This window comes from Salvelinus fontinalis, chromosome 15 (genome assembly GCF_029448725.1).
Source record: "Salvelinus fontinalis isolate EN_2023a chromosome 15, ASM2944872v1, whole genome shotgun sequence".
Classification (NCBI taxonomy): domain Eukaryota; kingdom Metazoa; phylum Chordata; class Actinopteri; order Salmoniformes; family Salmonidae; genus Salvelinus; species Salvelinus fontinalis.
Genome location: NC_074679.1, coordinates 20781676 through 20807454, shown reverse-complemented (window position 1 = coordinate 20807454; position 25779 = coordinate 20781676). Strand labels below are relative to the sequence as shown.

Here is a 25779-nt window from a genome sequence, read left to right as displayed (position 1 = left end):
GCTTTTCTCATTATTTAATATGTTAAGGCTGTCCCTTAATTCGCTGTTTTATTTTAGATTATGTTTGGGTTTAGTCAGGCAGTCAGACATGCAGACACTAGCTGAACTGGCTGCTTGGAATGAAGCTGGGACTGAGAGCTGAGGGCTGAGAGCTGAGAGCTGAGGGCTGAGAGCTGAGGGCTGAGAGCTGAGGGCTGAGAGCTGAGGGCTGAGAGCTGAGGGCTGACAGCTGAGAGGGAGCTGCCTTGAGAGCAGATTGTGCCCATATATAATTCATATTGTTCATACCCTCCCACTGACTACACCAGGCAACCCCCCCCCCTTTCTCTCTCTCTTACCACAGTCTCTCTCTCTCTTTTTTCTCTTTTTTTCTCTCTCTTTTTCTCTCACCCTCCCTTTCTTTCTCTCTCTCCCTCTCACCAGGCAGGGGTGTTAGAGAGTGGTGTGGCTGGGTATTAATAGGGGCTGGATGGTGGAGGTGGCAGTACCCCTCTTTTGTTCCTGCCACACTATTCACTCACTTTTGTAGCAGTGAGTGTGTACAGTGGACAGCCAGGAAGAGGACATTGACACTGACACTAGTGCTGGTCTGGATCTGTCTGTGTGACTGCAGCTGTCTGTCTCGCACCTGGTAACCATGGCAGCCCTTGGCAACGGCCCTCTCTTTCTATCTCCCCGAGCGTGCTCAGAGACAGGCCTCCTCAGATGTCCTTCACACATGTGGGCAGAATACTAAGGACAGGGAGCAGAGCTCCATGCAGGAGGACGAGGGGAGAAAGAGAGACAGACAGGGAGACAGGACTAGGGCTGGGACTGACTGCAGGGCTACTCATTTAAATAGAACAGTGATTACTAATTTGTTTATCTGATTGAAAGCACATATTATTTTTCTCAGATTATTTCAAGTGTCTCTAAATTTGTCTAATGCCTCATGAGAGCATTATTCATAATGTTTTGCGCTGGTAGTAATGACCTAGTGCTTTTTGTCTTTTTTATTTCTTGGCTTCAACTAAATCCACATTTTATGGATAGGGACAGGAGTTTTTCCTGACTTCATGGTACAACTTGCTGCCTCACAGATTCACTTGAAAGCAGTGTCAACTCAGCAGGAACTTTCTGAGAAGGAGATAAACATAACAGCTGGGCTGTTTATCACTGTGTTCTCCCTGGCTTCAGCAACACTGCACAACAAGCTGAGAGAGAGAGAGAGAGAGAGAGAGAAGAGAGAGAGAGAGAGAGAGAGAGAGAGAGAGAGAGAGAGAGAGAGAGAGAGAGAGAGAGAGAGAGAGAGAGAGAGAGAGAGAGAGAGAGAGAGAGAGAGAGAGAGAGAGAGAGAGAGAGAGAGAGAGAGAGAGAGAGAGAGAGAGAGAGAGAGAGAGAGAGAGAGAGAGAGAGAGAGAGAGCGCGCGAGAGCGCGAGCTGCTGGGTTTGATTCTTCTCTGTGAGAGGAGCTCAGTTTCCCCTCAACCGTCCCCTAGCTCACGCTACAATGACTACTGGATGCTACAGTACAGCTTGCGCTGTGAGCTGGAACCCCCCCCCCCCCTTACTGTCTCACCAGGGACACTCTTACAGTACTCTGTTTTTACTATCTATTCCTCTCTCTGCTCTCTCACTCTCTTGCTGTTTTCTCTCCCTCTTGGTGTTCTTCTCTCTTTTATCTCTCTCTCTCTCAATCCCTCTCTACCTCTCTACCTCCCTCCCTCTCTGCTTTCCCCTCATTCTCTGCAGCAACAGGGTGTTTTCCCTCAGCAAAGGTGCCCGAGAGCAAGATAAATGCGCTGCGCCTTTTTTGATAGCAGCACATGCATACATTAAGTGTGATTAAACGGCCTGCGTTCCCTCCATCAAGTGTTTCCTAATGGCCTTTTTTATGACATGATTTAGTAATAATGGATGAGCGCCACAGTCAACCTCCACTTTGTTGTTGATGCTTTTATTACAGTATCCACATGAGAGCTGGGGCTGGTGTTTTTCTGTAAGGGCCGATGTAGGATTTAGATGCAGTATAGAGAAATAGCACTTTCCGGAACAGAAAATATCTACTCAGACACGCCATGGTAATGGTAATGACACAATGATAACCTATCAATTACTTATTTGTTTCTTCTGGATTTATTAAAACTATCAACCCTATGCACCATGTGGTAACATGTTAGCTACAAATTGGGTTGCATTCTTTGAAGTAAGTAAACGAAAATACCCAATGATGCCACATCATTTCCTTGTAAATATCAGGCAAATCCCATTAAAGTCCCGTAAAACAAAGTGCTGCCAAGAAACGGTCCATAACAGGCAGGATGTGATTGATGTGAGTGTATGTTGTTGTCTGTGAGCCATGGTTTTCCTTGTGATTACAGACCCATAGAGGGATTACATACAGTATGTATCATCACACATGCTCTAGGACTAATTGCATCTGTGAGATTAGATTACTGAGAGGTTTACCAAACCCAGCCCTCCCTCTGCCGGGTTAGTCACTGTCTCTGTCTCACATCCAATACATTGTGCCATTGTTGTCCTCCCCTGCTTGGGGAAGTTCAGTTTTTTTGACTGACTGACACAAATCCAGATTAGGAGTTTTTTTTCTAATTGTCCACATGATCACAGTGATCATGATCACAGTGTTTAGATTTACACTAACAAAAATATCTTATTTTATTAAGACAATGTTTCAACCATCAGGTCTCCATATTCAACAGAAAGGCAGGGGTTTTGCTATGACCTTATGTGTGGTATTTTAACACAAAGCTGTCCCCACTACTACTACTACTATTACTACTACTACTGTCAACCCATGTCCCTTAAATACCCTTTGTCTTCTCTACTGTCAAGGAAATTATCCACCACAGATGAGGGGATGTTCTGTGCTCCTACCTCTCTCCTTTCTCTCATTATTCAGGAGATTATTTGCACCAGCAGGAAGTAGAGTTTGTCCAACTGCTATTCGTCCTGGTGCGCTGTCTTTTGAGTTGGTACACGGTTGCTACAGAGCTAGCCTGGTACAGGGTACAGGGTATGGAGCGGTGGTGGACGGTGGCCATGGGCGTCCGTCTGCTGTTGGTTGTGGTTCAGCAGGTTTCTGATAAGCCCTCTGATGTCCTCCCAACACGCCGTGATGCGACGCGTCAAGGAGAAAGCACAGGATTGATTTCAGCTGTTGCCATGGCAACAAATAACATGATCCTCTCCAGAAGCACACCTTAATTAGTTAAATTATTACTTTGGGTGGAGAGGAGAGAGAGGAGAGGATGGATGAGAAGAGAAGGGGTGAGGGATTTGCAAGGGAGTAGAGGAAGGATGGGAGGATGAAACAGCTTTCTATTCTGCTCTTGATCACACACCTGCATTTATTAAAGAGAGATTCTGTCTTTTTTTCAAGGAAATGTGCCTCTACATTTTCAGGATGATGGTTTATACAGTACCAACAAGTTTAAGCATATCCTCTGACTGGCATGGCCTTACAGGCTTGTAATAGATGCAGAAAGTCTAATATTTTATGGAGTCTTTTCTACTACTCTGTCAAAAGCCAACTAATTTCTCACCACACCAAGTATCCAGGCCCGGTCTTTCCTCTCTAACCAGACCCTTGTCTCTGTGTGTCCCAGACAGGGCAGCTACCCAGGCCCTGGCATGAACCTGATGGGAACAGCAGGATCTGGAGCCCCCTACAACCAGTCACCAGGCAACAACTCAGGCATGGGCACACCACAGGGTCCGCCCTACAACATGCCACCCTCAGGTAAGACCTGGATAGACCAACAAGGTATCCCACAGCAACCAGTAGTGAACAGTCTAAAAGGGTTGAAATTTAACTTTACTCTTTTATAGTCTTCAGTTTGACAGACTTCTAACAGCAGTGTTCATATCAGTGTCTATACTACAACAAACTAATTTGTTGTGACGTTTTAATAATCTAAGTAATAACATAAGGTAAGGAGAGATGCCAGAGCTCTGCTCACTTTAAAGCTATCAAAATCAATCAAGCATTTTATCTCTAGTAATGTTATGCCAGTTGGCCATGGCGCTCCAGATGAGTGTTTTAGGAAATGGCTCAAACTGCAACAGAACTAATCCAATGCCAGAACCTGTGTGTTTGTGATGTTGTTGTTCTTTGAAGAGAGTGACAGAGAGAGAGAGAAGGAGAGAGAGATCAAGCGAGACCGACTGACCGAATGAGAGGGATGGACAGAGAGAGAGACAGAAAGACAGCGAGACAAAGAGAGAGTGACTGTTCTGAAGCTGGTTAATTTCCTGCAGGCAGTTCTGTTCTGTTAATTCTCTTGTTCAGTTGACCCTCCTGAGAACAGATGAATGCAGTACTCCCCTCTTCCCTGCCCTTCACCCCGCTGCATTGTGCTAAACGCACCTCAGAGAATGCAAGTCTCTAAATGAAAAGACCTTTCTGCACAGCCTTACAAAACTAAATATCAGCCTGCATGACATTTGGAATACATCAAATGAACTACAGTGCCAAGGTTCTTGAAAACTCCTCTCTGTTGCCCCTGGGGTGCTTAAAAAAACTATTTATTTCACATAGTGCAGAGCACCGTACTGAAAACGAAAAATGAAGCGACAAACCTTGGAACTCTTCCTTCGAACCTTCGAACTCTTTGCATGTAGGGACACTTTCTTCTCAATAGGAAAATATACATTCAGTCCACACTCGAGAAGTATGTGGGGATGGGCATTGGACATTTTTTTGACTGTTCGAGTACTCGACTGAAAATAAAATCTATTTTTAGAACACAGTAATGGCAAAGCAAAAACAGGTTTTTAGACATTTTTGCAAGTGTAGTAAAAATAAAAAACTTAAATATTACGTTAGTATTCAGTATTCAGACCCTTTACTTAGTACTTTGTTGAAGCACCTTTGTCAGTGATTACAGCCTTGAGTCTTCTTGGGAATGACGCTATAAGCTTAGCACACCTGTATTTGGGGAGTTTCTCCCATTCTGCTCTGCAGATGCTCTCAAGCTCTGTCAAGTTGGATTGGGAGCGTTGTTGCACAGCTATTTTCAGGTCTCCCCAGAGATGTTAGATCGGGTTCAAGTCCGGGCTCTGGCTGGGCCACTCAAGGACATTCAGAAAGTTGTTTCCAAAGCCACTCCTGCGTTGTCTTGGCTGTGTGCTTAGGGTCATTGTCCTGTTGGAAGGTGAACCTACACCCAATCTGAGGTCCTGTGTGCTCTGGAGCAGGTTTTTATCAAGGATCTCTCTGTACTTTGCTCCGTTCATCTTTCCCTCGATCCTGACTAGTCTCCCAGTCCCTGCCGTTGAAAAACCATGCTTCACCGTAGGGATGGTGCCAGGATTCTTCCAGACGTGATGCTTGGCATTCAGGCCAAAGAGCTCAATCTTGGTTTAGTCAGACCAGAGAAACTTGTTCATCATGGTCTGATAGTGCTTTAGGTGCCTTTTGTAAAACTCCAGGCGGGCTGTCATGTGTCTTTTACTGAGGAGTGGATTCCATCTGGCCACTCTAACATAAAGGCCTGTTTGGTGGATTGCTGCAGATATGGTTGTCTTTCTGGAAGGTTATCCCATCTCCACAGAGGAACTCTGGAGCTCTGTCAGAGTGACCATTGGGTTCTTGGTCACCTCCCTGACCTCACCTCAGCTTCTTCCATTTAAGAACGATGGAGGCCACTGTATTCTTGGGGACCTTCAATGCTGCAGAAATCTTTTGGTAACCTTACACAGATCTCTGCCTCGACTCAATCCTGTCTCTGAGCTCTACCGACAATTCCTTCAACATCATGGCTTGATTTTTGCTCTGACATGCACTGTCAACTGTGGAACCTTATATAGACAGGTGTGTGCCTTTCCAAATCATGGCCAATCAATTGAATTCACCACAGGTTACCAGTGCGAAGTGCCTTGAAAAGTGATCACATTTGTCACATGCACCGAATACAACAACAGTTGTAGACTTGACTGTGAAATGCTTACGAGCCCTTTCCCAACAATGCAGAGTTAAAAAATAAGAAAACAATTATAATAATTAGCAAATAAGAAAGGAAATAGTAACACAATAAAATAACATTACAAGTTAGCTAATTCTGTCCCCGAGGGCCCTCACGGTGTTCTATAGGAGCACCATCAAGGGTATACTGTCGGGCTGCATCTCAGCCTGGTACGGCAACTCCACCACCGTGGCGAAAATCAAACACTGCATTCCACAGTAAGAGCCTTATACCAATGGTCAAGTGTGGTGATGGTAGTGTGATGGTTTGGGAATGCTTTGTTGCCTTAGAACCTGGACAACTTGCATGAATAGAAGGAACCATGAATTCTGCTCTGTATCAGAGAATTCTACAGAAGAATGTCAAGCCATCCGTCTGTGAGCTGAAGCTGAAGCACAGCTGGGTCATGTACCAAGACAATGATCCAAAACACACAATCAAGTCTACATGAAAATGGCTAAAAAGCAACACATTTGAAGTTTTGGAATGGCCTTGTCAAAGTCCAGACCTAATCCCAATTAAGATGTTGTGGCAGGACTTGAAACGAGCAGTTCATGTTGGAAAACACACAAATATTGCACAGTTAAAGCAGTTCTGCATGGAAGAGTGGGCCAAAATGCAATGCGAGAGATTGATCAACAATGACAGGAAGCGTTTGGTTGGAGTCATTGCAGCTAAAGGTGGCATAACCAGTTATTGAGTGTAAGGGGGCAATTACTTTTTCACAGTGTGTAATTGTTGTGTTATTTGTTCACTCAGGTTCCTTGTATCCAATATTAGGTTTTTGTTGAAAATCTAATAGCATTCATTGTCAAAAATAAGAAAAAGTTGAGAAAATAAGACAGGGGGCAAATACTTTTTCACAGCACTGTATGTGTTCCATTTGTCCAGGTGGGAAAGGGCAGTGTGGAGTGCAAAAGAGATCGAGTCATCTGTGGATCTGTTGGGGCGGTATGCGAATTGGAAGGGGTCCAGGGTGTCTTGGCGGATGGTATGGGCCATGGCCAGCCTTTCAAAACATTTCATGGCTACAGATGTGAATTCTACGGGGCAATAGTAATTTAGACAGGTTACCTTGGTGGTCTTGAACACAGGGACTATAGTGGTCTGCTTGAAACATGTAGGTATTACAGACTGGGTCAGGGAGAGGTTGAAAATGTCAGTGAAGACATTTGCCAGATAACAGCCTGTTAACCTGTTCAAAAGTCTTACTCACATCGGCTACGGAGACCGTGATCACACAGTCATACGGAACAGCGGGTGCTCTCATGCATGGTTAAGTTTTACTTTCCTCGCAGTGAGCATAGAAGGTATTTATCTCATCTGGTAGGCTTGCGTCACTGGACAGCTCACGGCTGAGTGTCCCTTTGTAGTCAATGATAGTTTGCAAGCCCTGCCACATCCAATGAGCATCAGAGCCAGTGTAGTAGTATTTGATCTTGGTCCTGAATTGAAGCTTTGCCTGTTTGATGGTTCATTGGAGGGCATAGTGGGATTTGTTTCAAGCATCTGGAGTGGTGCAGCCATCTAAGGCACTGCGTCTCAGTGCTAGAGGTGTCACTACAGACACCCTGGTTCGAATACAGGTTGTATCACATCTGGCCATGATTGGGAGTCCCATAGGGCGGCGCACAATTGTCCCAGCATTGTCTGGGTTTGGCCGGTGTAGCCCATCATTGTAAATAAGAATTTGTTCTTAATAACTGACTTGCCTAATTAAGTAAAGGTAAAATAAATAAATAGTGTCCCACTCCTTGAAAGTGGAAGCTCTAGCCTTTAGCTCAGTGCGAATCTTGCCTGTAATCCATGGCTTCTGGTTGGGATATGTACATAAGGTCACTGTGGGTACGACGTCGTTGATGCACTTATTAATGAAGCCTGTGACTGATGTGGTACATTCCTCAGTGCCATGGGATGAATCTCAGAATATATTCCAGTCTGTGCTAGCAAAACAGTACTGTAGCTTAGCATCTGCTTCATCGGACCACTTCCGTGTTGAGCGCGTCACTGGTACTTCCTGTTTGAGTTTTTACTTGTGAGCAGGAATCACGAGTATAGAATTATGGTCAGATTTGAAAAAACAGAGGGCGATTGAGAGCTTTGTATGCTTCTCTGTGTGTGGAGTAGAGGTGATGTAAAGTTTATTTGCCTATAGTTGCGCAGGTGAAATGCTGGTAGAAATGAGGTAAAACAGATTTCAGTTTTCCTGCATTATAATCATCGGTCACTAGGAGCACCGCCACTGGATGAGCATTTTCTTGTTTGCTTATGGCCCTATACAGTTCGCTGAGTGCGGTCTTAGTGCCAGCACTGTTTTGTGGTGGTAAATAGACAGCTACAAAAAATGGCGATTGGTAAATATTATGGTCTACAGCTTATCATGATTTATTCTTACTCAAGCGAGCAGATCTTCGAGACTTCCTTAATATTAGAAATTGCACACCAGCTGTTGTTAACTTCTCTGGGATATGTGGGACGCTAACGTCCCACTTGGCCAAAAGCCAGTAAAAATGCAGAGCGCCAAATTCAAAATAAATTACTTTAAAAATCAAACTTTCATTAAATCACACATGAAAGATACCAAATTAAAGCTACACTGGTTGTGAATCCAGCCAACATGTCAAAATTCAAATAGTCTTTTTGGCGAAAGCAAACGATGCTATTATCTGAGTTAGCACCATAGTAAACAAAGAGAGAGAAGCATATTTCAACCCTGCAGGCGCGACACAAATAGGCAGAAATAAAAATATAATTCATGCCTTACCTTTGACGAGCTTCTGTTGTTGGCACTCCAATATGTCCCATAAACATCACAAATGGTCCTTTTGTTCGATTAATTCCGTCGATATATATCCAAAATGTCCATTTATTTGGCGCGTTTGATCCAGAAAAATACCGGTTCCAACTTGTGAAACGTGACTACAAAATATCTCAAAAGTCACCTGTAAACTTTGCCAAAAAATTTCAAACTACTTTTATAATACAACTTTAGGTATTTTTTAACGTAAATAATCGATAAAATTGAAGACAGGATGATCTGTGTTCAATACAGGATTAAAACAAACTGTAGCTAGCTTTCGGTTCTCGCGCCTCTAACAGGACACTTCCAGTGACCCTCGTTCAAGATGGCCGTACTTCTTCATTACACAAAGCAAAAAACCTCCACCAATTTCTAAAGACTGTTGACATCCAGTGGAAGCGGTAGGAACTGCAACAAGGTCAGTTAGAAATCTGTATTCCCAATGAAAACACATTGAAAAGAGATTGACCTAAAAAAAAAAGAATCTGAATGGTTTGTCCTTTGGGGTTTCGCCTGTTAAATAAGTTTTGTTATACTCACAGACATGATTCAGCCAGTTTTAGAAACTTCAGAGTGTTTTCTATCCAAATCTACTAATAATATGCATATCCTATCTTCTGGGGATGTGTAGCTGGCAGTTGAATTTGGGTATGCTTTTCATCCAAACGTGAAAATGCTGCCTCCTATCCTAGAGAAGTTAACTTCTCTGGGATATGTGGGACGGTAGCGTCCCACTTGGCCAAAAGCCAGAAAAAATGTAGCGCGCCAAATTCAAATATATTACTATAAAAATCTATCTTTCATGAAATCACACATGAAAGACACCAAATTAAAGCTACACATGTTGTGAATCCAGCCAACATGTCTGATTTCAAAAAGAATTTACAGGGAAAGCACACCAAACAATTATGTTAGCTCAGTACATAGCCACAGAAAAATTACATCAAATTCACTTACCTTTGATCATCTTCATCAGAATGCACTCCCAGGAATCCTAGTTCCACAATAAATTGTTGTTTTGTTCGATAATGTCCATTACTTATGTCTAAGTATGTCACGATTGTCGTCGGGAGAAGGAGAAGAGGACCAAGGTGCAGCGTGGTAAGTATTCATAATACGTTATTTTAATAAATATGAACACTCTAACAAAACGACAAACGAACAGTTCTGAAAGGTGACGAAAAACACTTAACAGAAAATAATCACCCACAACTCAAAGTGGGAAAACAGGCTACTTAAATATGGTTCTCAATCAGAGACAACGATAGATAGCAGGCACTTAAGGAAATCAGGAATGTCATGGATATATTGGAATTAGTGGATATATGGAGACTTAAATACCCTGACCTAGTGAGATATACATGGCGGAGGCTTAATCAAGCTAGTCGCCTTGACTACTTTCTTATATCATTCTCTCTGGCACTAAAAGTTAAAAAGTGTTTGATAGGGGACAGAATGCGGTCGGACCATCACATAATTGGCATATATATTACTCTTACAGAATTTCCACGTGGGCGAGGATATTGGAAATTTAATCAAAGCCTACTAGATGATAAATTGTTTAGAACTAGGACAGAAGAATTTATAACTGACTTTTTTAGACATAACATAGGTACAGCAGATCCCCATATTGTATGGGACACTTTTAAGTGTGCCTTTAGAGGCCATGCAATTCAGTACTCATCTATAAAACAAAAGCAATTTCGATCAAAAGAGTCCATATTAACAAAGGAAATTGAAGGACTAACAGTACAGTTAGATAACAATAAAAATGGTACCATAGAGGCACAGAATAAGTTAGAGGAAAAACAAAAAGAAATGGAGGAACTTATTCAAGAAAGATCCAGTGTAATCAGGGGCGAAAATCTGATATCAACCTTGGAGGGGACAATTACATGACATTTTCTCAGGAGCAATTCCTGAGGGGGACACCAAAAGTAGTGCTGTAACACAGCCTACGTTGTAATATGTTAAATGTATATTGAGGAACCATAATCACTACTACTGGATAATTGATAGGTACAGTAGTTAACTGAAGGGTTGTCCCAACTTGTTTAAATCATTATAATACTACTACTAATAATAGTTATAGCAGTGTTCCTTATCAGTCCAGTATGTATGCAGGTATTCGTACTTACAACCAGCAATATCAAGAAAGGCCAGTAGGCGCAATGGTACTGTACACTGTATGGGTGTAGTTTTCATAAATACAATGAACATGGTGTGATCTCATCGTAAAGAATCTCCATTGAGAACCATCACAAAGTTGGTCTCCGTATTGAATTGACCTTTTAATTTGACTTTGTGATACATTTATATAGTCATTAAATATGTGCACCTGGCCTGAGTCTACTACAATATCTTTACAAGAACAAAAAGCTTAAAATAAGTACAGTTCTAAAAGCAAGATAACTACTTCAATGAAAAACCCAAATAAATCAAACAAAATATCCTTCAGTCAGTGTCTCAACTCTTCAAACAGCAGCTATGGACAAGTATGTCACACAAAGTTTGCAATTTTAAATAAAATAACATGAAATAAATCATTTGTAAGTGTACTGTCATGTACTAAAAACTGAAAACTACTAAACAAATGAACAAATATCAATTACACCAGGGGTTCTCAAACAGGGGTCCATGGAATAATTGCAAGGTGTCCGTGAAATAAAATAAAGTGTAATGAACGTATTCAGTACCACAAGGTTTCCAGTAAGTTTACATATAATATAGAGGGGGTGGAGGTCCCTGAGGACCGCTCAAAACCTTGCCTGCCTTGCCTCAAAATATGCAGGGGTTCCAGTACCCAAAAAAGGTTGAGAACCACTGCTATACACACTACTGAACAAAAGAACCGAACATATGTTTGCGGGTTTCAATGGATCCAACAAATTGCTGGCAGATATTTTCCCTCTTGAGACTGTCCAGCCTGTCTTTATGTACATTACAGACAACTACGCCGTTCAGTCTCTCTTGGCCCATGCTGGCCCGTAGCCAAGTCTTTAACCTGCGGAGTGCACTGAAACTCCTCTCAGCCTCACATGAACACACTGGCACCACAAACAAAATTCTGATCAGCACCTCAACTTGGTCAAACAACCCCCGCACCTCCACTGGAAGCCACCTGAGGACCTCTGCTGCCTCTCAACTGCTGCTACAGGGGTATTTGTTGTGAAAGAGAGGGATCTGCACTGAAAGAGAATCTATGTTCAGCTCAGGGTACTGATCTAGAGACTCATCCAACTCGCCCGTGAGAAGCGCTCTTTCCAACTTTTGCAGGACGTTTAGACTGTCCTGGTCAAAACGGTCGCCAAACTGAACCTCCAAACCATCCAACAGTTAAAAAAATTCTGCCCTATAGTGATCCAATGCTTTGCCAGCAAATCGTCTTGAGTGCGTCTCAATGGATTCAATGGATTCAATAGAGTCAATCAAAGTTGTTGCTTTCTCATACAGTGCAAGGTAGCTTTCGTCATTTCTCTTGCCCCTAAGAGATGACCGCACACACTCGACTGCAGCCTGCATAACAGAGACAGGGTGTCGGAGACAACAGGCGAGTCCTCGTGAGGGACAAGGTCATGGTCAACATAACGCAGACAGACACTCTCCTGTTCAGCACCAGAGACATCTTGAGTACCATCAACAATTAATGAAAATTGTACAATCGGAAGAGACCTAATCTCAGCTGCAATGCCTCGAATGACTGTATTGGCCATGTTCCGAATTTCATTCTGTGCTTTGGGGCCTGTGTACATTGTGGTACGCTCTGTTAACCACTTCAGTAAAATGGTATCATCCTCTTCTGCCCTGAGTTTCAAAAGCTGGTATAAATTCCCACTGTCATCCGTGTGGCCTCTAAAGGCTTGTCCCTGTCTTACTACATGCCGCACCGAACTAACAATTTTCATCAAGCAATGCCTTGCGTCCTCCTGCTGTTTACCCCACGCGCTGGATAACTGGACACTGATTGGATTTAGCTGGTGTGCTGTTACAGTTACAAAGTGGCGGTGGGTTTGGCAGTTTTGATCTGCTGTGAATTTTTCAATGGCTTTTCTCCAGTTCCTAAATCCTGCACTAATGAAGGCAGAATCTGCTCTTTGGCCAAAAGATGGCTGGCTTGAAAACCCTTGGCTACAGTGAAAACACAACACTCCTTTTATTGATGGATTATAATGTAGCCAGGGGAAATCGCGAAACCATCTCTCTTGAAACATCAACACTCTGTTGGCAAGAGTTTGCGGTTCTATAAATTGTGGGTGTGGCTGATATGGTTTTGTGCCATCACTGAGGTAACTGGACGATGCTGTGCCACTGTCCCCTATACTGGTGCTGCTGGCAACAAGGGTGACACCTGGTCCTGCCGTGGCTGTGACACTGTCCTCTGAAGTCTCTCTCCTTGGCTCTTTCCCTTTCACCACCCTCACTGACTCACAGTCTGACTCCTAGAAAAGAAATAAGGTGTTTGCTGTACTCCTAACTACCGGTACCCAAAACTACACAATTAATCACAACAGCAATACCATTGCCTTTAACAAATCTTAGTTTAGTCACCAGTTTAAGTTGAGAGTGGGGGTATCCATGGCATTTTCCAATTATGTCCCTATTTTACAAATCAAAAAAATTGAGAACCTTTCATAATGTTGCCAAACAAAGACTCAACAAACTTACCTGAGACTCCGTCTCTGCCAGTCTGTCCCTGCATATCTGTCCCCAACTCAGCTGTCTGTGTGCCATCTGTTGCCTGCTCTGCCTAATGACATCATTGTGAAACATTTCCATTAGCATTTCACTTCTTTCTTATGAACATTTTATCAACTCGTCTTTGAGATATTAGGCTACTAGAGTTCTTACTTTGCGTTTTGGTGTACTGAAAAATACTCTGATATCCGTCTTTTTACTTTTTTCTGACATTTTTCTACCTGACTGGCTGGCTGGCCGGTCTAGCTGCACACACACACATTTACACAACACATGCTGCAACCTTTTGTAATTTTTACATAGTTTGTTTCATATTGGCTAGCTTCCAACAATAGCTGAATTTGCAAAGCTAGCGAGCACCAATTCCGTTTCTGTGGTGTTTGCTATAATCTTTGCTACCTGGTTAAATAAAGGTGAAAAAAAATAAAAAATCACTAGCGACAATTTAGCTTTTGCAACGAGACCATTAAATATATTTAATTAAGACAATGGTATAAGAGAGTGTAGTTCTGTTCAGTTTGGACTTCAGTTTATCGCTAACCTTATCACAGGGACTTTGAAGCACTACAGCTGCATGCTAATCTTGGAATAAACTGACGATAGCAAATATTCCATCTTTGACGACGCCACATAAATGGAATAGGTACTAGCTAGCTTGATAGTTAATGTTTGCTTTAGTTTGCGCGTTAGCTCTGCAAATTCAGCTAGTGTGTGAACCCTGCAACATTAGAAAAATATATACATTGCTATGGCGCAATTGACTGAATTACCTCACGTCAGTTACGTACATCGAGTGCCTTTCGGACAGTAGATACGAACCCTCTATTACCTTGCAAGCTAAAGAACTGGCAGTGGATCAAACCATCGTGAGGCAAAGGGCGGGGGGGTCGCAATCTTGTGAAACTTAAAAACGCGCTATTAAGTGTCTATAATCAGCACAAGTGCTTTCATTGCGTATTATTAATATTATTGAAATTACATAGTTATGTTTACAGTGATATATTGGGGGGGACAAGTCATATTTTTCCCAGGATGGGGGGGTCGTGTCCCCCCCACCCCCCCTGGGATTTCCGCCTATGAGTGTAATATATTATAAAAATAAAGCGAACTGGATGGAATATGGGGAAAAATGCACCAAATTATTTTTCAATCTTCAATATAGAAATGCTACCAAAAAAAACATATTAAAACTTGTTACAAATGATGGAGTCACGCATGATTCACCAAATGATATTTTGAAAGAGGAAGTAAAGTACTTTAAGAATATGTTTTCATTTCAGGCTCCTCCATCTCCACTAAATTAAACTAATTGTATGGATTTTTTCCCTAATAATAATGTAAAATTAACATCTGTACAGAAAGACTCATGTGAAGGCCTAATTACAGAGGAGGAACTACTTGATGCAATTGGGGCCTTTAAGGATGGGAAAACTCCAGGACTGGATGGCATACCAGTGGAAGTATACAAACATTTTTTTGATATACTCAAAGGACCATTATTAGCTTGTTTTAACCACTCCTATATAAATGATAGATTATCAGACACGCAACAAGAAGGTGTGATATCATTATTACTGAAACAGGACCCAAGTGGTATATATACAGATCCAGTCCATTTAAAAAATTGGAGACCTCTTACACTTCAGTGTTGTGATGCAAAAATCCTAGCAAAATGCTTGGCGCATAGAATAAAAAAAGTTTTGTCAGATATTATTCATCCTAATCAGACAGGTTTTTTACATGGACGATACATTGGAGATAATATAAGGCAAGTACTGGAAACAATAGAACACTATGAAATATTGGGGACACCAGGCCTGGTTTTCATAGCTGATTTTGAAAAGGCTTTTGATAAAGTACGACTGGAGTTTATATATAAATGCCTAGAATATTTCAATTTTGGGGAATCTCTTATAAAATGGGTAAAAATTATGTATAGTAACCCTAGGTGTAAAATAGTAAATAATGGCTACATCTCAGAAAGTTTTAAACTATCTAGAGGAGTAAAACAAGGTTGTCCACTATCGGCATATCTATTTATTATTGCCATCGAAATGTTAGCTGTTAAAATTAGATCAAACATTAATATTAAGGGATTAGAAATCCAGGGCCTAAAAACTAAGGTGTCATTGTACGCTGATGATTCATGTTTTCTTTTAAAACCACAACTAGAATCTCTCCACGGCCTCTTAGAGGATCTAGATACATTTGCTATCCTCTCTGGATTAAAACCAAATTATGATAAATGTACCATATTACGTATTGGATCACTAAAAAATACACATTTTACATTGCCATGTAGTTTACCAATTAAATGGTCTGACGGAGATGTGGACATACTCGGTATACAAATCCCAAAAGAAAGAAATGATCTCACTCCAATAAATTTTTATAGAAAGTTAGCAAAAATAGATAAGATCTTGCTACCATGGAAAGGAAAATACCTGTCTATTTGTGGGAAAATCACCCTGATTAACTCTTTAATCATATCACAGTTTACCTATTTGCTTATGGTTTTGCCTACACCTAGTGACCTGCTTTTTAAATTATATGAACAAAAAATATTCAATTTTATTTGTAACGGCAAGCCAGATAAAATTAAAAGGGCCTATTTATATAACGAATATGAATTCGGAGGGCAGAAATTATTAAATATTAAAGCATAAGACCTCTCACTAAAGCCATCAGTCATACAAAAGTTATACTTAAATCCAAACTGGTTCTCTAGTAGATTGGTACGAATGTCTCATCCTATGTTCAAGAATGGCCTTTTTCCCTTTATTCAGATTACACCTGCTCACTTTCGGTTGCTTGAAAAGGAAATAATCTCCAAAATATCTTTATTTTTTAAACAAGCCTTAGAAAGTTGGTTGCAATTTCAGTTTAATGCACCTGAAAGGACGGAACAAATAGTACAACAAATCTTGTGGTTAAATTCAAATATAGTAATTGATAAAAAAAACTGTATTTATCGAAGAAATGTTTAAAAAAGGTATAATTTTTGTGAATGATATCATAAATAGGACTGGTGGAGTAATGTCACACATGCAGCTAACACAGACATATGGAAATGTCTGCTCTACCCAAATTACAACCAATTAATTGCAGCATTACCACAAAAATGGAAGAGGCAGGTAGAAGGGGATGAAAGTAAGGAACTTGTATGTCTGCCTTATATTAAAGAACATAAATGGTTAAAGAAAAGTGTGATAAATAAAAACATATACCAATTTCATTTAAGGACCAAAAAACTTACAGCTGTGCCATATAAATTGCAAAATAGTTGGGAAGAGATTTTCGATGTACCCATTCCATGGCACATGGTTTATGAATTGATACGCAAAACAACGCCGGATTCAAAACTTTGAATTTTTTTATTTAAATTATTGTACAAAATTCTTGCAACTAATAGAATATTATATATATGGGGGATACAATCTTCCCAGCTCTGTAGATTCTGCTGTGAGGAGGCAGAGTCATTAGACCATTTATTTTGGTATTGTCCGCATGTAGCTCGTTTCTGGTCACAGGTCCAGGAATGGTTGAAGAATTGCAACATTTGCGTAGAACTAACGCTACAGATAGCAATACTGGGGGATTTGAAAAGCCATAGTCAATCAATCAATAATATAATAATTATTTTAGCAAAAAAAAATATTTTTAATTTACAATCCGTGGAAGCTATGAGAATAGGAAGATTCAAATCTTTTGTGAAGCATCACAGCACAGTTGAAAAATATATGGCAAATAAAAATCCGAAATGGATGATGTTGGAAGATAGATGGGAAAGGTTGAGTGGAGCTGAAGGGTGGGCCTAATAACAAGATAAACAATGTAGGGCATACGGGATCTGTGAAATGTGTATAGGTGCGGAGCTATTGTGAAATAGCACAGTTACAAGTGGAAATCAAACTGGATGGACAACAGAAATAGAGGAAGGACTAAGAACAATCAAGAGAGAACTATTATAAAGTAGACTGTGTCTGTAAAATGTGTATAAGATGTATAAATTGAAGGTAAAAACAGAAATGTTTATCAGTTTACTCCAATTGGGGGATCGGTGTTAGGGTTTGCGGGGAATAATAATAAAGGTATACTCTTTAAAAAATATATGTATGTCTATGTAGGTATGTGTATGTATATATGTGTATATGTATGCATACGTGAATGGATATATATATTTACCCCCAAAAATATGGGGGATTGGAAATGATTCAGACAATTACATTGGAAGCAACATTCTTTCCGCAATATTAAGCTGATCCACCCCCCCAAAAAAAAAAAAAAAAAAAAAAAAAAAAACGATAGATAGCTCCCTCTGATTGAGAACCACACACGGTCAAACACAAAGAAATAGACAACATAGAACACCAGACATAGAATGCCCACCCAAACTCAGACATAAAAAGGATCTCTATGGTCAGGGCGTGACAGAGTAGCTACTTTTGCTAGCATGTTTAGTGCACATGTCCAAACGCTCGCGCAGATGCAGGCAAACTCGGACGAAAACTTATATAACAGGTCGAATAAACTGGTCAAACTAAGTAGAGAATCAATCTTCAGGATGTTGTTATCATATATATCCAATAACGTTCCAACCGGAGCATTCCTTCATGTCTATAGAAGTTATGGAACGCAAGGCGATATCATGAGGAAAGCGCATGACCAGGAACTGGCATTCTGCCAGACCAATGACTGAAACACCTCCCATCCGGCCCCACATCACACTAGAGGCTTCATTCCACGTTCTACAGACTGTTGACATCTAGTGGAAGGCGTAGGAAGTGCAAACAGATCCTTATCTTACAGGGAATTGAATCGGCGATGAGTTGAACATTGACCAGTCTCAGAATTCTCACTTCCTGTTTGGATTTTTTCTCAGGTTTTTGCCTGCCATATGAGTTCTGTTATACTCACAGACATCATTCAAACAGTTTTAGAAACTTCATAGTGTTTTATATCCAATAGTAATAATAATATGCATATATTAGCATCTGGGACAGAGTAGGAGGCAGTTCACTATGGGCACGCAATTCATCCAAAAGTGAAAATGCTGCCCCCTATCATAAAGAACTTAACAAAGGTACAAACACCCCCTCCCCTGAGTTTCTCCGATCCTGCTTTTCTGTCCAGCCGATGTATAGACAAAACAGCTAGATTTACATTTTCCATGTCCTTGTTCAGCAATGACTTGGGGAAACATAGGATACTACAATTCTTCAGATCACGTTGATAGGATAGTCTCAAATAGAACTCGTCCAGTTTATTCTCCAGTGATTGCAAGTTAGCCAACAGAACGGAGGGCAGGGGCAGTTTATCCATTCTCCAATGTAGTCTTGCCAGGTATCCCGCATGCCGGCCTCTATAGCGCCTCCTTTTCCGAGTGTCTTGGATTTGGGCCTCATCTGTGATAATCAACATGTCCTTCACCTCCAACTCTTTGAAGTCCTTATCCATATTGAGGTTAGTGATAGCTGTTCGGATGTCCAGAAGCTCTTTTCGGTCATAGGAAACGATGGCGGAAACATTATGTACAAAATAAGTTACGATAAGCACAAAAAACACTAAATAGCAAAATTGGTCAGGAGCCTGTAAAGCAGCTGCTAGTCCCTCCAGTGCCATTTTGGAGGGGATAGCAGATGATCACTCTTGAGTTATTCTCCCAGGGGGCTCCCGAGTGGTGCAGCGGCCTAAGGCACTGCATCTCAATGCAGGAGGCATCACTACAGTCCCACGTTGGAATCCAGGCCGAATCACATCGGGCTGTGATTGGGAGTCCCATAGGGTGGTGCACAATTGGCCCAGTGTCGTCCGGGTTTGGCCGGGGTAGGCCATCATTGTAAATAAGAATTTGTTCTTAACTGACTTTCCTAGTTAAATAAAAGTCAAATAAAAGTTTGAAACAGGGCTCAAACTAATGTTTTTGCATATTGTCAGTGTGGAACCTGTCTATGTTTAGGGGGTTATAGTCTAGGCTAACCAATTGTAAATGGCACTAGCAGTTCGCAAAGCTTAAGCGGAAAATAGGCGGGATGCAATTATTCCAAAACTGCAGCTGGTTGTTGGAACACATATTTTCCTACTTCAATTAACTAGTCCATTTTGAATTTGTGATAAAACTGTCATCAATTGGCAAGGAATGTAGCTTCTGTATCCCATCAGTTAGACATGTTTTTATTGACATTTATTTCTGTAGGCCTAATTGGAGCTTGTGTGCACACTCAGCATGCGTGTGTGGAGGGAGCGGTCGCAATGCATTTAAGTGAATGAGACAAGGAGGGGAAAGGGAATTGATGGAGAAGAACGGTGTGATTCTTGGCTTGGTTTGTTTTTTGTTGTGCCCTGCAAATGCACATGTACAAATGGAACACTAGAGTCGAAGCGAATTAACGTTGTCTTCAAGACAAAATGTAACTTGTCTGTTCGGGCAGCCACAAAGCACATTCCACCAAATAGTTTTAGAGTGTTTGATTAAAAAAAAAATCTGGATAAAGATCGAGCTTTGTACTCTAGTACTCGATTACTCATGCCCATCACTAAGAAGTAGTCTTCAAGATCTTATTCATTTTTACCAAGAAAACTTTTTAAATAATTAATTTAAGAAATCCAAAAACGATGTGTTGCACAAAAACATTAGATATCTAGTCAGCAATGCTGAGAGAATGCAATGCTATTTCATTGGAAAGTTCATTTCTTTCTTAAACAATGTCTTACTCATTTAAAAACAATATTTTGCCTCCATTCCTTTTGAGAAGAATCCATGGAAGAGGACCTTTCTCCATTATCCAGGAATGTGCTTCGGCTTGAGAACAGCTAAGTCTATGGCTCTGTGTGTGCCTATTATAGAGACAAGACGTAGTGAAATGGCTACAATGACAAAGACTGATACCCCCATTAACTACTTATATACACAGAGTGTACAAAACATTAAGAACACCTGCTCTTTCCACGACATAGACTGAACAGGATAATCCAGGTGAAACTATGATCCCTTATTGATGTCACTTCAATCAGTGTAGATGAAGGGGAGGAGACAGGTTAAAAATAATAATTTTTAATCCTTGAGACAATTAAGAAATAGATTGTGTATGTGTGCCATTCAGAGGGTGAATGTGCAAGACAAAATATTTAAGTGCTTTTGAACGGAGTATGGTAGTAGGTGCCAGGCGCACCGGCTTGTGTCAAGAATTGTAACGCTGCTGGGTTTTTCACGCTCAACAGTTTCTTGTGTGTATCAAGAATCGTCCACTACCCAAAGGACATCCAGCAACTGTGGGAAGCATTGGAGTCAATATGGGCCAGCATCCCTGTGGAACGCTTTCCACACTTTGTAGAGTCCATGCCCAGACCAATTGAGGCTGTTCTGAGGGCAAAAGGGGGTGCAACTCAATATTAGGAAGGTGTTCTTAATGTTTTGTTCACTCAGTGTATATGCTGTGTAAAGATTGCTCTTTATACACTAGACATTCATATGCACTCATACTGTATGTTTCACTCAAAGGTTGGGCAGGTGGATTCATGATGCACCAATGTCAGAGTAAGGTAGTGTAGAGTAGAGTAGAGTAGAGTAGATTAGAGTAGAGTAGAGTAGAGTAGAGTAGAGTAGAGTAGAGGAGGGTAGAGTAGAGTAGAGTAGAGTAGAGTAGAGTAGAGTAGAGTAGAGTAGAGTAGAGTAGAGGAGGGTAGGGTAGGGTAGAGTAGAGTAGAGTAGAGTAGAGTAGAGTAGAGTAGGGTAGAGTAGAGTAGAGTAGAGTAGAGTAGAGTAGAGGAGGGTAGAGTAGAGTAGAGTAGAGTAGAGTAGAGTAGGGTAGAGCAGGGTAGAGTAGAGTAGAGTAGAGTAGAGGAGGGTAGAGTAGGGTAGAGTAGGGTAGAGTAGAGTAGAGTAGAGTAGAGTAGGGTAGAGTAGGGTAGAGTAGAGGAGGGTAGGGTAGAGTAGAGTAGAGTATAGTAGGGTAGAGTAGAGGAGGGTAGGGTAGAGTAGAGTAGAGTAGAGGAGGGTAGAGTAGGGTAGAGTAGGGTAGAGTAGAGTAGAGTAGAGTAGAGTAGGGTAGGGTAGAGTAGGGTAGAGTAGAGTAGAGTAGGGTAGGGTAGAGTAGGGTAGAGTAGAGTAGGGTAGAGTAGAGTAGAGTAGAGTAGAGTAGGGTAGAGTAGGGTAGAGTAGAGTAGAGTAGAGTAGAGTAGAGTAGAGTAGGGTAGGGTAGAGTAGGGTAGAGTAGAGGAGGGTAGGGTAGGGTAGAGTAGAGTAGGCTAAAGTAGAGTAAGGTAGGGTAGAGGAGGGTAGAGGAGGGTAGGGTGGTGTAGTGTAGATTAGGGTAGAGTAGAGTAGGGTAGGGTAGAGTAGGGTAGAGGAGGGTAGGGTGGTGTAGTGTAGGGTAGAGTAGAGTAGAGTAGAGGAGAGGAGAGTAGAGTAGAGTAGAGGAGGGTAGAGTAGAGGAGGGTAGGGTGGTGTAGTGTAGAGTAGGGTAGAGTAGAGTAGAGTAGAGTAGAGTAGGGTAGAGGAGGGTAGGGTAGAGTAGAGTAGAGTAGAGTAGAGTAGAGTAGAATAGAGTAGAGTAGAGTAGAGTAGAGTAGGGTAGAGTAGAGTAGGGTAGAGTAGAGTAGAGTAGAGGAGGGTAGAGTAGAGTAGAGGAGGGTAGGGTAGAGTAGAGTAGAGTAGAGTAGAGTAGAGTAGGGTAGAGTAGAGTAGAGTAGAGTAGAGGAGGGTAGGGTGGTGTAGTGTAGAGTAGGGTAGAGTAGAGGAGGGTAGGGTAGGGTAGAGTAGAGTAGGCTAAAGTAGAGTAAGGTAGGGTAGGGTAGAGTAGAGTAGAGTAGAGTAGAGTAGAGTAGAGTAGAGGAGGGTAGAGTAGAGGAGGGTAGGGTAGAGTAGGGTAGAGTAGAGTAGAGTAGAGTAGAGTAGAGTAGAGTAGAGTAGAGGAGGGTAGAGTAGGGTAGGGTAGAGGAGAGTAGAGTAGAGTAGAGTAGAGTAGAGTAGAGTAGAGTAGAGTAGAGGAGGGTAGGGTAGGGTAGAGTAGGGTAGAGTAGAGTAGAGTAGAGTAGGGTAGAGGAGGGTAGGGTGGTGTAGTGTAGAGTAGGGTAGAGTAGGGTAGAGTAGAGGAGGGTAGGGTAGAGTAGAGTAGGCTAAAGTAGAGTAAGGTAGGGTAGAGTAGAGTAGAGTAGAGGAGGGTAGGGTAGGGTAGAGTAGAGTAGAGTAGAGGAGGGTAGGGTAGAGCAGAGTAGGGTAGAGTAGAGTAGAGGAGAGGAGGGTAGAGTAGAGTAGGGTAGAGTAGAGTAGAGTAGAGTAGAGGAGGGTAGGGTAGAGTAGGGTAGAGGAGGGTAATGTAGAGTAGAGTAGGGTAGAGTAGGGTGGAGTAGAGTAGAGTAGAGGAGGGTAGGGTGGTGTAGAGTAGGGTAGAGTATAGTAGAGTAGGGTAGAGGAGGGTAGGGTAGAGTAGAGTAGAGTAGAGTAGAGTAGAGTAGAGTAGGGTAGAGTAGAGTAGGGTAGAGTAGAGTAGAGTAGAGTAAAGGAGGGTAGAGTAGAGGAGGGTAGGGTAGAGGAGAGTAGAGTAGAGTAGAGTAGAGTAGAGTAGAGGAGGGTATGGTGGTGTAGTGTAGAGTAGGGTAGAGTAGAGTAGAGTAGGGTAGAGTAGAGGAGGGTAGGGTAGAGTAGAGTAGGCTAAAGTAGAGTAAGGTAGGGTAGGGTAGAGTAGAGTAGGGTAGAGTAGAGTAGAGTAGAGGAGAGGAGAGTAGAGTAGAGTAGAGTAGAGTAGAGTAGGGTAGGGTAGAGTAGGGTAGAGGAGGGTAGGGTAGAGTAGGGTAGAGTAGAGTAGGGTAGAGTAGAGTAGGGTAGAGTAGAGTAGAGTAGAGTAGAGGAGGGTAGGGTGGTGTAGTGTAGAGTAGGGTAGAGTAGAGTAGGGTAGAGTAGGGTAGGGTAGGGTAGAGTAGAGTAGGCTAAAGTAGAGTAAGGTAGGGTAGGGTAGAGTAGAGTAGGGTAGAGTAGAGTAGGGTAGTGTAGAGTAGAGGAGGGTAGGGTAGGGTAGAGTAGAGTAGGCTAAAGTAGAGTAAGGTAGGGTAGGGTAGAGTAGAGTAGAGTAGAGTAGAGTAGAGTAGAGTAGAGGAGGGTAGAGTAGAGGAGGGTAGGGTAGAGTAGGGTAGAGTAGAGTAGAGTAGAGTAGAGTAGAGTAGAGTAGAGTAGAGGAGGGTAGAGTAGGGTAGGGTAGAGGAGAGTAGAGTAGAGTAGAGTAGAGTAGAGTAGAGTAGAGTAGAGTAGAGGAGGGTAGGGTAGGGTAGAGTAGGGTAGAGTAGAGTAGAGTAGAGTAGGGTAGAGGAGGGTAGGGTGGTGTAGTGTAGAGTAGGGTAGAGTAGGGTAGAGTAGAGGAGGGTAGGGTAGAGTAGAGTAGGCTAAAGTAGAGTAAGGTAGGGTAGAGTAGAGTAGAGTAGAGGAGGGTAGGGTAGGGTAGAGTAGAGTAGAGTAGAGGAGGGTAGGGTAGAGCAGAGTAGGGTAGAGTAGAGTAGAGGAGAGGAGGGTAGAGTAGAGTAGGGTAGAGTAGAGTAGAGTAGAGTAGAGGAGGGTAGGGTAGAGTAGGGTAGAGGAGGGTAATGTAGAGTAGAGTAGGGTAGAGTAGGGTGGAGTAGAGTAGAGTAGAGGAGGGTAGGGTGGTGTAGAGTAGGGTAGAGTATAGTAGAGTAGGGTAGAGGAGGGTAGGGTAGAGTAGAGTAGAGTAGAGTAGAGTAGAGTAGAGTAGGGTAGAGTAGAGTAGGGTAGAGTAGAGTAGAGTAGAGTAAAGGAGGGTAGAGTAGAGGAGGGTAGGGTAGAGGAGAGTAGAGTAGAGTAGAGTAGAGTAGAGTAGAGGAGGGTATGGTGGTGTAGTGTAGAGTAGGGTAGAGTAGAGTAGAGTAGGGTAGAGTAGAGGAGGGTAGGGTAGAGTAGAGTAGGGCTAAAGTAGAGTAAGGTAGGGTAGGGTAGAGTAGAGTAGGGTAGAGTAGAGTAGAGTAGAGGAGAGGAGAGTAGAGTAGAGTAGAGTAGAGTAGAGTAGGGTAGGGTAGAGTAGGGTAGAGGAGGGTAGGGTAGAGTAGGGTAGAGTAGAGTAGGGTAGAGTAGAGTAGGGTAGAGTAGAGTAGAGTAGAGTAGAGGAGGGTAGGGTGGTGTAGTGTAGAGTAGGGTAGAGTAGAGTAGGGTAGAGTAGGGTAGGGTAGGGTAGAGTAGAGTAGGCTAAAGTAGAGTAAGGTAGGGTAGGGTAGAGTAGAGTAGGGTAGAGTAGAGTAGGGTAGTGTAGGGTAGAGTAGGGTAGGGTAGGGTAGAGTAGGGTAGAGTAGAGTAGAGTAGGGTAGAGTAGGGTATTGTAGAGTAGAGGAGGGTAGAGTAGAGTAGGGTAGTGTAGGGTGAGTAGAGTAGGGTAGGGTAGGATAGAGTAGGGTAGAGTAGAGTAGGGTAGAGTAGGGTAGAGTAGGGTAGAGTAGAGTAGAGTAGAGTAGAGTAGAGTAGAGTAGAGTAGAGGAGGGTAGGGTGGTGTAGTGTAGAGTAGGGTAGAGTAGGGTAGAGTAGAGTAGGGTAGAGTAGGGTAGAGTAGAGTAGGGTAGAGTAGGGTAGAGTAGAGTAGGGTAGAGTAGGGTAGAGTAGAGTAGGGTAGAGTAGGGTAGAGTAGAGTAGAGTAGAGTAGAGTAGAGGAGGGTAGGGTGGTGTAGTGTAGAGTAGGGTAGAGTAGGGTAGAGTAGAGTAGGGTAGAGTAGGGTAGGGTAGGGTAGAGTAGGGTAGAGTAGAGTAGAGTAGGGTAGAGTAGGGTATTGTAGAGTAGAGGAGGGTAGAGTAGAGTAGGGTAGTGTAGGGTGAGTAGAGTAGGGTAGGGTAGGATAGAGTAGGGTAGAGTAGAGTAGGGTAGAGTAGGGTAGAGTAGAGTAGAGTAGGGTAGAGTAGGGTAGGTAGTGGAGTCTTTATTATCCACAGGGGGGAATTCATTCACATGCACCAATGCATTTTCAAATTTGTAAATTGTTTGTTTGTAATTGTTGTTCCCTCCATGTAGGGGCCGTGGGGATGTCTGTGAGTGGGATGATGAATCCTGATGGGAAGCAGAAAACAGGTGGCAAGGAGGAGAACATGCCCACCAATGAACCTCCAAAACTAAAGGTACAACCTCTCTCTCTCTCTCCCTCTCTCTCTCTGTTGATCTCTCTCTCTCTCTCTTTCCCTCTCTCTCTCTCTCTCTCCCCCGCTATCTCTCTCCCTCTCTCTTTCTCCCCCGCTTTCTCTCTCTCTCTCTATCTCTCTCTCACATTCACTCGCTCTCTCTCCAGCTCTCAATCACTCACTCTCTCTGTCTCTCTCTTTCTCTCTGTCTCTTT

General features: G+C 42.3%; 1 protein-coding gene across 1 annotated transcript in view; it reads left to right on the top strand.

Annotated features, from left to right (window-relative positions):
• LOC129811526 (AT-rich interactive domain-containing protein 1B-like) overlaps positions 1 to 25779 on the top strand; it is a gene marked incomplete at its 5' end in the record, with an annotated part of 88334 nt that overhangs the window by 38071 nt on the left and 24484 nt on the right. The window contains 2 exon segments of the mRNA XM_055862906.1: positions 3609 to 3742; positions 25461 to 25564. Coding sequence (XP_055718881.1) covers positions 3609 to 3742; positions 25461 to 25564 — 238 coding nt within the window.